This window comes from Sinocyclocheilus grahami, unplaced genomic scaffold, assembly GCF_001515645.1.
Source record: "Sinocyclocheilus grahami isolate Dianchi unplaced genomic scaffold, SAMN03320097.WGS_v1.1 scaffold13.1, whole genome shotgun sequence".
Lineage (NCBI taxonomy): Eukaryota > Metazoa > Chordata > Actinopteri > Cypriniformes > Cyprinidae > Sinocyclocheilus > Sinocyclocheilus grahami.
The window spans coordinates 3,181,140-3,199,350 of NW_015505192.1; the positions used below are offsets into that span (position 1 = coordinate 3,181,140).

The following is an 18,211-nucleotide window of genomic DNA, read 5'->3' on the forward strand; positions in this document are numbered from 1 at the left end:
TATTATGTGGTTAGTACTTATCAAACACTACTAACAAGAAAAACACAAAATTACTCACTGCTCCAGGCTAGAAACTTTAGTAGATTTAATAAACAATCAAAATGAAATGAATGAGTTACACCTAATGTAAAAATAGAAACTCTAATTGTGATATTTAAAAGGAGACACGTGAGGATTCAAGTGCTTGAATTAATAAATGAAAAGAAAAATGTAAGAAAAGCATAAAGAGTGTTGCACACTATTTTGGTTACGAACGAAAACTATTAAAATAGCTTTCATTAACTGAAATAAAGCTGAAATAAAACAAAATATACAGTTGTGGTCAATATTTTACACTTTGCAGTATCTGCAAAATGTTAGTTATTTTACCGAAATAAGAGGGATCATACAAAATGCATGCTATTTTTTATTTAGTACTGACCCGAGTAAGATATTTCACATAAAAGATGTTTAGTCCACAATAAAAAAAGTTGAATTTATAAAAATGACCCCATTCAAAAGTTGGCATACACTTGATTCTGTGCTGTTACCTGGATGATCCACAGCTGTTTTTTTTTATTTATTCATTTGTAATAGTTTTTCCTGTACAGTTAAACTGCCCGCTGCTCTTCAGAAAAATCCTTCAGGTCCCTTAAATTCTTTGGTTCTGTTTGCACAAGGTTAAATTCGATCCGCTCTGAATGAGATTCAAGATGCAATCCCCACTAGGTGGCAGTACAAATCACTGCACAGTCAAAAACAACATTTTTGCACTTTTTCCAAAAAAAAAAAAGTGACATCAATGGCTTTTAAAGATAAAAAGATGCAACTGTGCAAAGTGAAAGATTAGATAGGGTGACGTTTGTCATGCAAATTCTCTTCGTGTAGCCTAGACTTCATCAAATCACACAAAAACTGTTACTGAAAAAGCGTCTATACGCAATGTAACTTCTAGCCTACATTTAAAGTTTTGTTCTGGGCCGAAATGAATGTAAAACAATTAGTGCCGTATAGTGGAATGGAAGAAGGATTTGTTTCTTACAAACAAGCAGCTTTTCACTTCTCAAGAAGTTAAATGATGGATTGGAGTGGTGTGGATTACTGTGAAGTTTTAATCAGCTGTTTGGACTCTCATTCTGACGGCACCCATTCACTGCAGAGGATCCACTGGTGAGCAAGTGATGCAATGCTACATTTCTCCAAATCTGTTCTGATGAAGAAACAAACTCTACATCTTGAAAAGCCTGAGGGTGAGTAAATCTTCAGCAAATGTTTATTTTTTTTGGTCAATTATTCCTTGAACAAGTTGCACAATCAAAAAAAATGAATAAATAAATAAATCTCAGTTTGTGGGGCAGAATTGTTTAGATTAACTAGTGCAGCAGCAGTACTTGATTTGAGACACCATCTTGAACCTCAATCTGTATTTCCGCATCCCATTTTCTTTGTTTCTTTCACCTTCTCTCAAATCTGTTATATAAATCTCCTAATCATTCTCTCTCAGATTTCTGCTTTAATTGCTCTACTGCAGTCGTCTGTACACTACAATGTTTCACTGTGGGAATGAAATGAATCCAATACGCAAAAAACAAAACAAATTTAGACAAAAAAAAGAGACCGTAAAAAAAGAATGAAATTTGGGAAATGATCTCTGATGAGTTTCCCAGCAGGAAAAGCCCCTCCCCACTTCTCATTTTCTTTCATCCACACTGTTGTACACTCTTCTCCTTGATCTACCCGTTTCTCCCTCTTTTTGATTCTCCAGTGTCCACATTTGTTCTTTCAGAAACACCACATGCATTTCTCTCCTGCGAGTTTCTTCCTCCACTAATGAGTTCAAATGAGGCAAAATGCACACATCACACGAAACACCAAAACACATTCACACACATATGTGCACACTCGACTTCTCAATAATAAATACAGACCTTGAGGTCCTTGAGATAATAAAATATTGAACAGTTGCTTCCAATATGCATGTCTACACTTGGAGGTCACTGTAGCATTTAAATGGACCTAAGTGGCTTCTTTGTGTTTGCAGAGCAAAGGCTGGAAAGCTTATTTATTCAGCTTTCAGATGATTTACAAATCTCAATTTTGAAAAATTAACACTTAAGACTGGTTTTGTGGTCCAAGGTCACACACACACACACACACACACACCAAGACTGCATTTATTTATGAAAAAATACAATAAAAACTGTAATATTGTGAAAATGTATTACTATTTCAAATAACTTTTCTATTTTAATAACAAAACATGACAAAAACATTATTCACTACTATTGCTAGACAATTGCAGGTGGTAGAGAGCATTTCTAGAAGGCATTTTATTGGACAAACATATTTTGGAGTTCTGGATTTCTGTGATGCTTTTTTGTCTTTGGGATAATAATTATTCATAAAATTTGAAGTAGAATCTGTGTTCACACTTGTGTCACAACAAAACTGGAGTCACTGTGAAAACATGATTTGCTACTATTGCTAGTTGATATCAACTGGTAGAGAAGGCATTTTTTGGACAAAAAATCTGCTAAATTAAGATAATTTTGTAAACATTTAAGAGTACACTTGTTTGCAGATTGGCCCCAAAGCTAACAGACAGACTAAACTCTCATTTTGATTTCATGAGGTCTCCACCTGCACTGCTACATCTAACCCAGACTATTTGTCATGTTAAACAACCCACCGATTCACTTTCTTGACTACAAATCCAATAGGAAATTTCTCCATTCATACATCAACGTCAGTGCTTGTGTCTGGCCTTGTGTTTTGCCTCGCAGCAGTGCAACGGTCAAGTTCAGCTTTGTCTCCGAGACAGTTGCCCTCCATTCAGCCATAACTGATTCACAATGCCGTTCTCTGGATCGCGCACAGGTAAACGGCACATCGTGATGAACAACAACAGTATGTCCTGGCCCATCGGATAAACATTTACTCGGATACAGTGTCAGCACAGTGACAGGCAGAGAAGCGGATGCAACATTTATGAGATGCGCTCTCTGGATCTCGTGTTGGTTTAGCGCCAGACTCTTTAAAGCCTTGTGTTCTGTATAAGCAGCTGGCAAAGTTACTCAGTGTGAATCGCAGCTAATGCGATCCATCCAGTGCAGCTCATTACAGAGCGTGTGCGAGCATCTGGGGTTTTTAGTGCATGCCTTTGTCTGTGCATGTGTTTCTAAATGTGGCCAGCGAGCATGTAATCGTGTTTTGCAGTCTTTTTTTTCTGGAGACATCTAATAATTACTGCCCAAGTCCAAGTCCCATGTTTAATAAACTCTTGAGGTAATGCAGTAGCCTTGATTTATTTATAAAAGAACCATCCAAATGGACCTTGTAAGCAACCGCTTAGCAACGTGGAGAGTGTAGGCATGTTTGCAAGCTTAAAATGTTTTGAAAAATTCAATAAAACCACAAAGGGATCAACATTCTGTAACCAAAAAGTTTGGAAAATTTAGATTATTTTTTTTTAATGTTTTGGTGAGTCTCTTATGCTCACCAAGTCTTCATTTATTTGATTAAAAAGATATATATTGTGAAATCTTATTAGAATTTTAAAATAATGGTTTTCTATTTGAATATATTTTAAAATGTAATTTATTCCTGTAACGCAGAGCTGAATTTTCAGCATCATTCCTCCAGTCTTCAGTGTCACATGATCCTTCAGAAATCATTCTCATATCATCGTTTTCAACACTGATAATAATAAGAACCCTTATTAATAATTAAGCACCAATAATAACTGATAATAATGAAACAATAAATCAGCATATTAGAATGATTTCTGAAGGATCATGTGACACCGTAATGATGCTGAAAATTCAGCTTTGCATCACAATGTAATAAATTACATTTTTAAATAAAATATATTCAAATAGAAAACAGTTATTTTAAACTGTAATAATATTTCACAATATTGCCATTTTTACTGTATTTTTTATCAAATAAATGCAGCCTTTGTGAGCAGAAGAAACTTCTTTCAAAAAATATATACCGGTATATTAAAAAAATCTTAATTATTCCAAACTTTTGACCAGTAGAACATATGTATTTATTTCTTCTTGCATTTCTTTTTTGCTCACAAAAGGCGTTTTCTTTGAAGACTCTGACTTTATGAACAATGAAAAACATTTTTCAAAATATCTTCTTTTGTGTTCCAACGACATGAGGATTCATGAATGAGTCAGTAAATGACAGAATTATCATGTTTCAGTGTTACATGATACTCCTTTAAAGCCAACATAAAAATCAGTTTCCTGGTCTTTTTGTGAGCAATTTGTCAGTGCACATTATTCCAAAGAATATGCATTTTGTAATTCTTCCCATTACAATTCCTACCAGAACCTCTTCTGAAAAGACTTTTCTTTTCATCTTATGTAACCAAGGCATTTTATTTTTCATCTTGAATACCTTGTTTGACTCGATACTTTGGATTACAGAAGAAAAATGAGTTGCTAACACGTTTCATCAATTTAAGTTGATCATTATTTTAAATTAGCATGCAGGCATAACAATGAATTATACAAATGTTCACCTTACCCGTCCAATCAGCACCGGTTCTGGTCCACTGTATTCCTCTATCACAAAAAACTGGTTCCAGATCCAGCTTCTTCGGCTGCGGGATTGTGAAGGCATCTCATCCGGTCCAGTAAAGGTCTTGTGGAAATCACCACTGCTGTCTGATTCCTGGTTTCCCATCATTACAGTTTGCACTTCCTGTCCGCTGCTATTTAACCCAGATGGAGGCTTCAGAGGGATCACACTGGCATCCGATGGGCCATCCAGAGTGGATCTGTCAGGTTTAGTTTCCTCTACTGTAGGAGTTAGTTCAGTGGGAACGAAACGATCTTGAGATATTCTAGATATTTTGGAGTCCTGGCTAAGAGTTAATAATGTCATCTTTGGGATTTCAGGGATATCTTTGGATTTGGGATAATAATTATTCATATTATGTGGAGTAGAATCTGTGTTCACACTCGTGTCAGACAACGAAACCGGAGTCACTCGAATTTCAAATTCCAATTTTGCAGTTTCTTCAATCTGTGCATGATGCAGTCCTGATACAGACTCAATTGCGTCTTTGTTGCTTTTTAGTGAAATCCTCAAATTATCCTCATTTTTCTTTGCCAAACTTGGTGTTCCGGCTATGTTGGCAAATGGCATCTCACTTTGCCTTTCCTCCACGTATAGACGCTCCACCTGAATTTCTTTCTTTGCGGTTTCCTCACTCTTCCATCTTTTTAGACGAGCACTGCTTCCCCCGAGCTCTAAGCACACGCACAGAAAGAGCAATGCAGCCCAGATATGGCCACTCATCATGCCTCACTTCGTTATTAGTCACAATGTTTGCCACAGGGGGAAGAACAATAAGATCGACCTTCACTCACGCTCTGTCTCGCAGTGTGGGATGCTGATCCATTCATCTCCTCTTCTTAATTCCTTATTCTCCGTGAGTCTCAGTGGTCATTTAGCATCTTATCCGCTTTTTTGGGGATTATATTTCTCGGTTTAGGTCCGGTTAAACACAGATGGTGATTCCCATGGTTTTGGTTTGATCAGGGAAACCTGTTCAAAGAGATAAGGGGATGAGAATCAGTGCTGATCATGAGTAAACGTAATTGGGATTTGTGGTTGGGATTACTGAAAAAATAACACAGTTTCAATCACTTTTTCAATCCAAAAGTGATTGAAAAACCTTTCATTATTTGTCATTATTGTTTTTGTCTCTTTTGTGTGAAATCCTATATTTTAATGTATAAAATACCTTTCACAATACATTTCAAATCAATTTAAAGTAGATTTTCAGAAAAATCATGATGGTTATAATATTTTATCATATTCATGTCATGTCAAATTAAGCAGATTAAGAGCTAGGTGATAGTATTGTTTACATTTTGCGACGATACAAGCAATCAAGCAGTTGAGATATGTTTGGACAGGACCTGAGTTAAATATATGAGTGTCACAGCAAAGGGTCTGAATACTTAGGACCATGTGATATTTCAGTTTTTCTTTTTTAATAAATCTGCAAAAATGTCAACAATTCTGTGTTTTTCTGTCAATATGGGGTGCTGTGTGTACATTAATGAGAAAAAAACTTAACTTGAATGATTTTAGCAAATGGCTGCAATATTGTTAAGAGTGAAAATTTTAAGGGGGTCTGAATACTTTCCGTACCCACTGTATATATATATCACCTTACATGAGTATACATATGCAAATAAAGTTGGACATACATATATATGAGACTTTTTATATAAAAAACTGGGTGATGATACAGTCGACATTTTGCAACCTTACAAGCAATCATGCAGTTGACATTTTCTATATAGTATATTTCACTATGTATGTATACTGTATGTATGCGAATGAAGTTGGACATATATTCAACTTTATATAAAGAGCTGGGCGATAATATATTTACTTTTTGTGAAGAGACAGAAATCAGGCAGCTGAGAATTTCCACGTAGTGTATATTGCTATACATGTACAGTTCTGTATGTACGCAAACAATAGCTGTGCAAAAATACATTTTACATTAGCTAATATTTCTGCAATGATATAAAGAATCACGACAACACACAACAGATACATATTGCTTTATATCTATACTTAAAAGTGAAATGGACAAAAGCAGACAGCTTGTCGAGTCTAAACATGTTCAAAATAAATTACAATCTTGCACCTGTCCGGCAACATCTTTTAACAGCTTTAGAAGCAAAAACCAATATTGCAATATTCCTTAAACTGCTCTTTTAAACTTTATGTTCATGAAATGTAATTCCTGGCTTGCATTTTAGGTGGCTAAGCACTTTGAAACAGTCAATCACTTGGGTCTTGAAAATGTGTTGATTTGTGTGATTGAGCATTTTACAGTGCTGTTTCTAACTGTACGGACGAGGTTATTGCTGTCCATATTAAGGCTACAGTTCAACCATTTTACATTCTGGCACCAAACCATATCCTCATTCACTTATACAGCACATTTTTAGAGGCACATCTAAACTGAAAACAGCTTCACCATTTCAACAAGCAATACTAACTATCTTTAAACAAGACTATTGGTGAAAAACTGTCCTTTTAAAAAGTATTTTATAATAATTTTACTACAACTTAAGTGTTTTACAAAATTCTAGCTTTACTTCCTTTGTGGAAAAAGACGTACACTTTAGTGTACTTTAGTGTTCATTTTACCGTTAAACGACCATAAGAATTTTGACCGATTAATACAATCAGTTAAACGGTTTAAAAAGTCATTAATTTATTTATTTTTCAGTAATTTATCAAAATATTTTAAAAAAATAAGCTACGCGTATTTAAAAAAATGTGTATAAGTCGTATAAATAATTTTATTATTTCATTCAGAAGTAGCTCTAATGCCGACGTGAAATGTATACAAACATAATAATAAACACTGTAAACATAGCTAGGCTATTTTAATTCCCCTCAACAAATCCTTTAAATTAACAGCATTTAGAAAAGAACAAGAATTAAAAATATAAGAAGCTATAGCAATATAAATGACAAGCCAAAACGAATTCATTTCGGCTACAACGAAACTGAAACCAACGCTGCGTCTCTCATTTGACACAAAATCAAATGTTTCCGTATTCGCGATGTATTTGAATGCCAAATTATTATTTATTATGTAGCCTACTTCACTGGCATTCCAATATCCACGTAAAACAAAATGTTTTGCATAACATCATGCGGTACGGTGATAACACTTAACGGCACAGATTTTACTACATATTTAAACTGAGCAGTGTGTGTGTTTTTTTTCTCCATATGTTAGGTTTTATTATGATAATGAACATGCTGCATTGTCAATGTAGCAAAGCTTAACTGTGTGCACATGCGGCGCCGGCGCAATCACTTGAATTTTTCCTTCTAACAGTGGAAGAAACTACTCCTTTTAGTCATAAAGATAATCGGAATTGTAAAAGGTTTGCCTTTATTTGTGTACATTCACATTCACAAATCTTTATGCTTTTGTAAAGTAAGCCTAAAGAAAAATAGGATGCCACTTTCTGCTGTCTGATTTCCTTTTGCGCAGCACAAAAATCAATCGAATAATTTATTAAGTAAAAATATATATCTCATATAGGTGCCAAAATCAATACACGAGTTTCACAATTTGAGTTGAATTACTGAAATAAATGAACTTTTCCACGACATTCTAATTTATTGAGATGCACCTGTATATAGCTTTATGTTTTTTCCACTAGCAGAAGCACTGCAGGTGCGTGATGATGTGATATGATGAGCATGTGAATCAGGGGAATCCCGGGAAACAAATGCTAGTATTTTTAAAAGGTCACAGACACTTATCCTTTCTAATTCAAATGATCTTAATTCAAGTCTAATTTAAAATAATCTTGTCGGTTAACGGTTAATAATCGGTTAACAAGCGTCGGTTAGGAAAAATAACTGAAATGAACATCCCTACTTCATAACGAAATGATATACTTAAGCACAAACTGAATGCAATGTTTTTAGCCACTTAACTGCACATTAATTGCAATTAAATAAAAATGTATTATAGTTTAAATTTATATTAAATGCAATTAGCTGAACTTTACTATAGCAGCAATTAGCTGAATGCAATTAACTTTCAATGTAAAAGTGCATCTGTATTTTTATTAATTTATTAATTGAAGTTATGTTTTTAGCATCTTTTGTCAAATATATTTTTATGTCATTTCTGTTGGAGCTTGTATGCCATGTATTTAAATATATTTGTAAATACACATTTATAATGATTCAAATATTATAATTTTAAATATATTAACTTCAAATATATCAAATAACACTACAGTTAAAATTAAAATCAAGTACTTTACATGTGTTTTAGTATGTTCGTCTACACATCATCATCATAACATGTTTTTATATAAAGCGTGACAAGACTATTAAAAAAATTATTATTTAAAATGCGCACTTTTTAAAAGTGTATTGAAGTGTGTTAAGAAACTGTTATGAAAGTGTACTTAAGTACAGTTTTTTTTTTTTTTTTTTAAATAAATACTTTTAAGATTTGAAATATACTACAAGTGCACATTTAATGCAATTAATCACCCTTCTTTTTCTCACGGGTACACATCTGAATTATTTGACCATATTCTGGCTTTACTGCATCGAAAAAATATTCAATTTTTACCGTATCTAAAGTATCTTACCTGTACTGGTCAACTGGTAAACATTGCAGGTAAAAATGCTGGTAAACATATTTTTGCTTTCTCTAAAATCATGTTGTGGTCTAAACAGTCAGACAGTTTTCCCTAAACAGATTAAGAGCAGGAGAGAAACAGTCTTGTCCTGAACCAGCCAACCCTGCAGCTCTCCTCACACATTTAGACAGCCTACTTGGATTCCCTGCGAGACAGAAGATAACAGCACACTTTTAGCAAATGTATGGCCATGGCACTAGAGCTAAATTTAACAGCTGTTATTTTTCCTTGATTATCTAATGAGTCTGAACTCATTACACACACACACACATGAAAAGACTTGGCTAAATCCATCTTCAAATGCCTTGCTAAGAGTACTTAGCATTTCTCGAAAAAAATGATACAGTAATGTTGAACCCGGTGCATCTCTCAAGAGACCGCAGTGGTGTAAGTAATCTCTGATCAGTGATTTAGACGGAAACCTCAAATGTCAGCTTTCACAATCCTGACTGGCTCTGAGCTCAGGCTAGTTGGAGAGCTGAGACTCAGGCTACAACCAACCTTTCAATTATCAAAGTCGTGTGACTCTTGAACCTCAATGTTTGCACAGAAGTGAGATTTTGTAATTGTATTTCTTTACAACTGGGAGCTACCCAAGATGAAAGTCTTCGAAAAACTATTTTTTAACATTTTCTCAAGAAAATGTAAGTGGTGCAGAATTGTATTGCTTTGTTGTGCTCAAGCTGTTTACACTATCATGATTCCTTTGAATTCTGTATAGTTCTAGTCTGTTGAGATTATTTAGTGTTACATTTGTATTCTCAGTGTATTTTATTTATTTTTGTTCACTGGTTTTTATGTTTAAATTTTGCATAAAGTATATATGGTCACACTTTATTTTAAGGTCCAATTCTCACTATTAACTATGACTTTTTGCCCGGGTTCAGCGCCTTACTCAAGGGTCTCCCCTCAGTCGTGGTATTGAGGGTGGAAGAGAGCGCTGGTCATTCACTCCCCCCACCTACAATCCCTGCCGGTACCGGGACTCAAACTTGCGACCTTTGGGTTACAAGTCCGACTCTCTAACCATTAGGTCATTAGTGCTTTATAGGTACTAATAAACAGCCAATATGCTAGTAACATGCATGCTAATAAGCAACTAGTTAATAATGAGAATCGGTCCCTAATCTAAAGTGTTACCCTTATTACCAATGTTAATAATTTTGTGGAAACTGTGATAAATTTTTTTCAGGATTCTTTTATAAATATAAAGGTCAAAAGAACAGCATTTATTTGAAAAGGAAATATTTTGTAACTATATCTTTATTGTATCTTTTGGTCAATTTAATGCATCTTTGCTGAATAAAAAGCAAGTATTCATGTCTTTCGTTAAAAAAAATAATAATAATCAATTGCAGTTTATCACAGATTCCACAAAAAATATTAAGGATCACAACGGTTTTCAACACTGATAACTTGAGCATCAAATCATCATATTACAATAAAGCATATAAAACATCATATTACAATGATTTCTGAAGAATCACGTGACACTGAAGACTGGCGTAATCACAGGAATAAATTACATTTTTAAATATATCAAAACAGAAAAGGGTTCTATTAAATTGTAATAATATTTCACAATATAACTGTTTGTACTGTATTTGTTATTAAATAAATGCTGCCTTGGTGAGTAAGAGAGTCTTATTTCAAAAACATTTTATTGTATCTTTTGGTCAATTTAATGCATCTTTGCTGAATAAAAAGCAAGTATTCATGTCTTTCGTTAAAAAAAATAATAATAATCAATTGCAGTTTATCACAGATTCCACAAAAAATATTAAGGATCACAACGGTTTTCAACACTGATAACTTGAGCATCAAATCATCATATTACAATAAAGCATATAAAACATCATATTACAATGATTTCTGAAGAATCACGTGACACTGAAGACTGGCGTAATGATGCTGAAAATTCAGCTTTGCATCACAGGAATAAATTACATTTTTAAATATATCAAAACAGAAAAGGGTTCTATTAAATTGTAATAATATTTCACAATATAACTGTTTGTACTGTATTTGTTATTAAATAAATGCAGCCTTGGTGAGTAAGAGAGTCTTATTTCAAAAACATTTAAAAAATCGAAATTATTCCAAACTTAGGGGTCTGTTCAATTGACTAAGTACGAGTTATAATAATAGTGATTCTTGTATTTTTAAACAAGTGTAACTTCAGACAGACATGCCTGGAGCTCAACTCAAAACTTTGTTATAGACCCTCTTCTCAGGAAGAATATTAAGACACAACCTAGTGCAAGACAAGCACATAAGACCTTGACTAAGATTGGTTTTCGATCGCAGTGAATTGCCATTTAGTTGAAACCCGGCAATGTCCGAGATGAGAAAACCTTTTGCATCAAGCCACCACATCACTACAGGAGTCCAGGGCACCCCTGCAAAGTACAATAACTTTAATTTATTCTGAATCGCGCCCATCCCCAGACTGAATAAAACATATGCAATATGTACAGTACAAATCTCTGTGACAGTCTTGCTTGCCCTGGGTCTCTGTTTACATCGTAAGAGCTTGTACCATCGGCCATGAAATGCATCATTAATAGAAAGCAATAAAGTCGCTGTACGGGCCGCCGCCTCGTCGGCTGTGGATCAATATTGTTTCCACACATCAGTGGCGGTGACAGCAACTGTATCGCAGGAGAAAGTAATAGAGACAGGTGGAGGTGAGTGGGCTGAACATGGCTGTAATGGAACGTCAAGGCCAAACTTATGCAACTGAATCCAGTTAATCAGCAGCCTTTGATGGATGTGACCGTAAACAAGAGAATAAAGATCAGAACAAACTGACCTGTGTGATTTTCTTTTCCCTGTCACTGTGTGTCCAGTTTAATGCTGAGAAATAAGGGACATTTTAGCTTCATTACATCTGAAGCATTTTATCATATTCCAGCTCTACTAAATGAAGCATTTTACACCAATTCAGCTCTAATACATGAAGTACTTTACCATATTTCAGCTTTAATATATGTCAAGATTTTTCCATTCATGTTCCATATTACATCAAGCATTTTACCATGTCAGCTTTTTATCCTTTCAGTATTTTACCATATTCCAAGTGTTTTACCAAATTTCAGCTTTACCGCACCTAAAACATTTTACCAAATTTCAGCTTTACCGCATCTCAAGTATTTTGCCAATTTTCAGCTTTACCGCATCTCAATTATTTTACTATATTTGACTTTATTTTTCAGCTTTAATATATGTCAAGATTTTTCCATTCATGTTCCATATTACATCTCAATCATTTTACCATGTCAGCTTTTTATCCTTTCAGTATTTTACCATATTCCAAGTGTTTTACCAAATTTCAGCTTTACCGCACCTAAAACATTTTACCAAATTTCAGCTTTACCGCATCTCAATTATTTTACTATATTTGACTTTATGACATCTGATGTATTTTACCATATTCAAGTTACTACATACTTTTTACCATATAAGCTTTACCACTTCTCAAGTATTATACTGTATTTCGGCTTTACTACAATTCAAGTAGTTTCCCATTTTCCAACTTGACCACATATGGAGTATTTTACTTTATTCCAGATCTACCAGATCTTAAAGGGGTGGTTCACTGTTTTTTTTCTAGGCTTGATTGTGTTTATGGGGTGCAGTCTAACATGTGTTAATGCTTCGTTTTTTTAAAAACGCATTCTTTTTCACATAATTTACCTTTTTTCCACACCGCCCTGTTTCTTCTCTGAAAAACGCACTGATCATTTCCTTCTTTTATGAAGCCCCTCCCTCAGAAATAGGCGATGGGCTCTGATTGGTTAGCTAGCCCAGTGTGTTGTGATTGGCTAAACCGCCTCTAGTGCGAGTCTAATCGTCCCGTCCCTCATCTCAGCGGCATGTGCTCTGGTTATATTGTAAACAACGGTGTCGTTAATATTGCTTATCAGTTTGAGCCCGATTGAGAAGCTATGAATAGATTTTTACGTGCACCTCTAGTTTTCTCTTCTCTAAAGCAGCGCAGCATGGCCTCGCCCCCTTTGCTGCCTTTTCCCGAGGGTGGGGTTTATCTGGGTTTGTGATGTCACGAACCTGGGAAGTAACTTGTTGTAGCCATTTTTGTAGGCATTAAACTGCCAGAATTTTCTCTGTTTGCATTGAACTTTCAGCTTCGTAACTTTGCAGATATAGTTTATGTTCAAATAGCAACATTACACACTAACTAACGTTAAAAAAGTGAAAATCGCAATGAACCACCCCTTTAAGTATTTTACTATATTTTGGATTTACTATATCTTAAATATTTTACTATATTCCATGTTCCATGTCCAATGTTGCTTTACTACATCTCAAATCTTTCACCATATTCCAGAGTAAATGCTACTGCTTATGTTAGCTTTTAATATACGGTTTTATCCTGATTAAAGCTTTAATACAGTACGGCAACTGCACGCGCGTCCATATTTAACGCTTCTCATAGCTATGTGAAAATAAGTGTATAATTGGAACAGTTCATTGTTATAGCTGAGCTGAGAGAGAGAGAGAGAGAGAGAGAGAGAGAGAGAGAGAGAGATTCAGAGCGTGTGCAGAGCAGGGGGACACGAGGAACAGTATTAAGAACCGCTGCTTTAGAACATTGATTTTGAAACTTGTGAATCCATTAGAATCGTTAGAAGACAGAATCGCGATTCATATATGAATAGATTTTTACGTGCACCTCTAGTTTTCTCTTCCGCTTCTCTAAAGCAGTGCAGCATGGCCTCGCCCCCTTTGCTGCCTTTTCCCGAGGGTGGGGTTTATCTGGGTTTGTGATGTCACGAACCTGGGAAGTAACTTGTTGTAGCCATTTTTGTAGGCATTAAACTGCCAGAATTTTCTCTGTTTGCATTGAACTTTCAGCTTCGTAACTTTGCAGATATAGTTTATGTTCAAATAGCAACATTACACACTAACTAACGTTAAAAAAGTGAAAATCGCAATGAACCACCCCTTTAAGTATTTTACTATATTTTGGATTTACTATATCTTAGATATTTTACTATATTCCAGCTTTACTACATCTCAAATCTTTCACCATATTCCAGATTTACCACATCTTAAGTACTTTACTATATTCAGCTTTACAACATCAAGTATTTTACCATTTCCACTGCACTACATCAATCAATTACTTCTTCAAGCATTTTACACTATTTCAGCTTTTCTATATTTTAAGTATTTGACCATATTCAAGCTTTACCACGTCTCCAGTATTTTACCATTTTCTGCCTTTATTACACCACAAGTGCTTTACGACATTTTAATACATCTAAAATATTTACAATAACAACTGAAGTATTTTACCATATTTCCCTTTTTCTAAGTCTTCTGTATTTTTTTTTTGCATATTCTGGCTTTACTACAAGTATTTTACTGTATTCAAGCTTAACTACATCAAATTTGACCATATCTGATCTTTACTGCATCTTAAATATGTACCAAAATCCAAGCTTTACTACAGCAAAAGCATGTATCACTAACCAGTTTTATTGTATCTACAGTATTTTTTACTTGTGTAATTGAGAGGAATTAATCAACAGCCTTTGATGGAAGTGACAGAGAACAAACAAATAAAGCTTGTGACAAACTATGTTTTACTTGTCATAGTGTTTCCAGTTTATGCTTGCTGAGCAACAGGGAATTGTGTCAGTCTCTCGGAGCTGATAATATTGTTTCTGACTGTCAGAGGTTGCTTTGTATTCATGCATGCTAAAAGACCAGCAAATTCTTTATATGAGGTAGCATTTTATGATTAACATGAGAGCTGATTTTGAATCACATTTCCCACCGTTCACTCCGAGAGGCCCCAAACACCACATAATCCACATTAACCTCCCAGGCCAAGCGTCTTGAGGAGTGCGAACTATCAGAAACATCTCCTTGAGCTGATAAATTGAAGCTATAAACGTTATAATTAATTCCTGTGTTCTGCACCCATACATTTAACGATCTGAAGTTCGTTAGCATTAGAGTCAGGTCTCAGCCATTGATCTTTTGAGCCCCAAGGCATGATGGAGCCTGTCACCAACATAACGAGACTTAAGAACTATAATTACCAGGCATTTCTCTTCCTCAATCCTCCATCCTATCTCCCTCATCCATCCATCTTATCGTTCTCCCGCAATAACACTCTTAAAAGAGAATTTTTTTTTTTTTTAAATAATACAAAATAGTAAATTTTCAGAATACTGCCATTCAATTTTTTTAATCAAATAATCCTTATATTCAGCAGGAATGGATTAAACTGATCAAAAGTGACAGTAAAGACATTTACAGTATAATGTTACAAAAGATTTCTATTTCAAATAAATGCTGTTCTTTTTAGCTTGCTCCATCTAAGAATCCTGAAAAAAGTGCATCACAGTTTCCACAGAAATATGAAGCAGCACAACTATTTTCAACACTGATAATAAAAAAAAATGTTTCTTGAGCAGCAAATCTGCATATTAGAATGATTTCTGAAGGATCATGTGACACTGAAGACTGGAGTAATGATGCAGAAATCTAATAAATTTGATTTTAAAATACACTCAAACAGAAAACAGTTACTTTAAATTGTAATAATACTTCACAATATTACCGTTTTACTGTATTTTCTAACAAGTAAAGGCAGCTTTGGTGACCATAAGAAACATCTTTAGAAAACTTTATAAAAATCTTGTCAATGCACCAAAGTTTTGAACAGTAGAGTTTTAATCAATATCCTAGCATTGCATTCCGAACATACTGTTTCATCTAAAACGAGAAAGTGAGAGATTTGCTTTTACATTGGTTAACAAATTTTATGTGCAGTAAATAATTTGCATTAAGTTTTATTAACACACTTAATAATTTAGTATTACCTCTACAGATCAATTCTGTATTACCAATGTGCTGACTGTCAGTAGAGTTACCAGCTCGGCTGATCAAAAACAAACTCAGCATTATTATGCCGAGCAGATATTACAGGATATACACAGCTTCCCTGGTGTGCAAGACCTTGATGAAAATCTATTTACTGCAACTTAAAAATGATGTAATTTTTTTATGTTAAAATAACTCCTATCCTAGCTTAATATGCATAATTTGATTGAGCATCCTGACATCTGAATCAACAAATGGTGGGGTGGGATTATTTGTTTTGTCTGACCAATGGCAGACAGGAAGACTTTATTGGGATCCATTCAGTGGCACCCAAGAGTTCAGAGTTTGGCAGATCATGGTCCTGTCAGTCCATGCTGGTCGGTGTTGAAACTATATCTTGCAGCAAAAAAAAACTTTCACCATTGACGCCCATTCAAAATCAACGATTACACGTTATTTCGATACCCTAATTCAGACATTCTACTAACTATAAATAACTTTGCACACTCATTGTCAGCTAACTCATTAATTTGCAACTACGTGTCCTCTGCAGTGAATGGGTGCCGTCAGAATGAGAGTCCAAACAGCTGATATAAACGTCACAATAATCCACATCACTCCAGTCTATCAATGAATGTCTTGTGAAGTGAAAAGCTGCATGGTTTAAAAAAATAAATAAAATCCATCATTAAGACGTTTTAACTTTAAACTAGAGATGTCGGTTTAAAGTGTTAACTTAATTAGTTATGAAAAAATAACGCGATTAAAATATTTTTTAACACAGTTAACGCACTGGCCTGTACGTTATCTTACATTTCATACAGTGGACTGTTGACAAATATGATGCAGCGCAACAACTCCATAAATGCAGTTATGCACAAATTATAATATAATAAGCCATATGATAAGCCATAGACTATTACACAAGCAGAGAGAGCAATATCACACGAGTGCTGTTTTTGTCACGAAGAACAAGTGCAAATGTGATTTTATACAACAGTTCAGTAAATAAGAAGTTAATATCGTGCTATATTTTAAACACAATTTTGAACAGAGTTTTTGTTCAATTTTGCCAACGAAAATATTACCTAAAAGCCACAGTAGGATTGTTGTGTGTCTCTGAGCAACACAGCGGTGTTTAGTTTCCGAGTGAATCCGTGTTTTGAACGAATCATGTGAACCAATGATTCAGTAGTCCATAGAGAGAGCGTTTACTGAATTCCTGAGTGAATCAGCCGTTTGAACGAATCAACTCAAAGACATTTACCACCACCTGCTGGTAGTTTTAGTTTCTTCTTTAGAATATAATTTCATTTATTAAAAAAGGTATAATTAAAGGGATTAAAGGGATAGTTCAACAACAAATAAAATAAATAAATAAATGCTATCATCACTTAGCTACTCACCCTCATGTTGTTTCAAACCTGAATGACTTACTTTCTTTTGCGCAACATAAAAGAAGGTATTTTGAATACTGTTTATAACTAAGCTGTTTTGGTCACTAGTGACTTTCATTGCATGAACAAAAATACTGAGATGTTTCTCAAATTATCTTCTTTTATGTTCCATACTTTATGTTAGGCCATTGTAGCCTAAACATTTAACACAATAATACATTTAAATGATCTTTTGGGGGTATTTTCACAGCCAAATTTAGTTTGTGATTAATTAAATCGCAGCACCCTGTAATTAATTAGATCAACCAATTTTAATCGACTGACAGCCCTACTTAAACCATTGATTCTGAACAAAATCCATACTCCATAATTACACTTCATCCAGTTAAAAAAGTTCATCCCCTGTTATCTTCTCACGTACATTTTTGTTAAGAACTGTTTTGGTTTGTAAACGGTGCTTTATATTTCTCTCCTGATTTAGAGCAGACTGTTTTTCACTGGAGAAAGCAATATTATGGATAGAATACTTATGTTAAACGTCATAATTGATGGATTTGTTTCTTACAAACACACAGCTTTTCACTTCACAAGACATTAACTGATGGAGTGAAGTTCTGACGGCACCCATTCACTACAGAAGATCCATTGATTAACATGTGATGTAATGTCAAGCAACATTTAAATGACAACTACAACTAACTGCAAAACACTATTTTAATTCACTATACTGACAAGCCATCTGATATT

General features: G+C 34.4%; 1 protein-coding gene across 1 annotated transcript in view; it reads right to left on the minus strand.

Moving 5' to 3' along the window:
• LOC107599583 (uncharacterized) overlaps positions 1–18,211 on the minus strand; it is a 67,840-nt gene that overhangs the window by 37,082 nt on the left and 12,547 nt on the right. The window contains exon 2 of the mRNA XM_016291225.1: positions 4,519–5,544. Within this exon, the coding sequence (XP_016146711.1) occupies positions 4,519–5,298 (780 nt within the window). The 5' untranslated portion in view covers positions 5,299–5,544. The remainder of the gene's footprint in view (positions 1–4,518; positions 5,545–18,211) is intronic.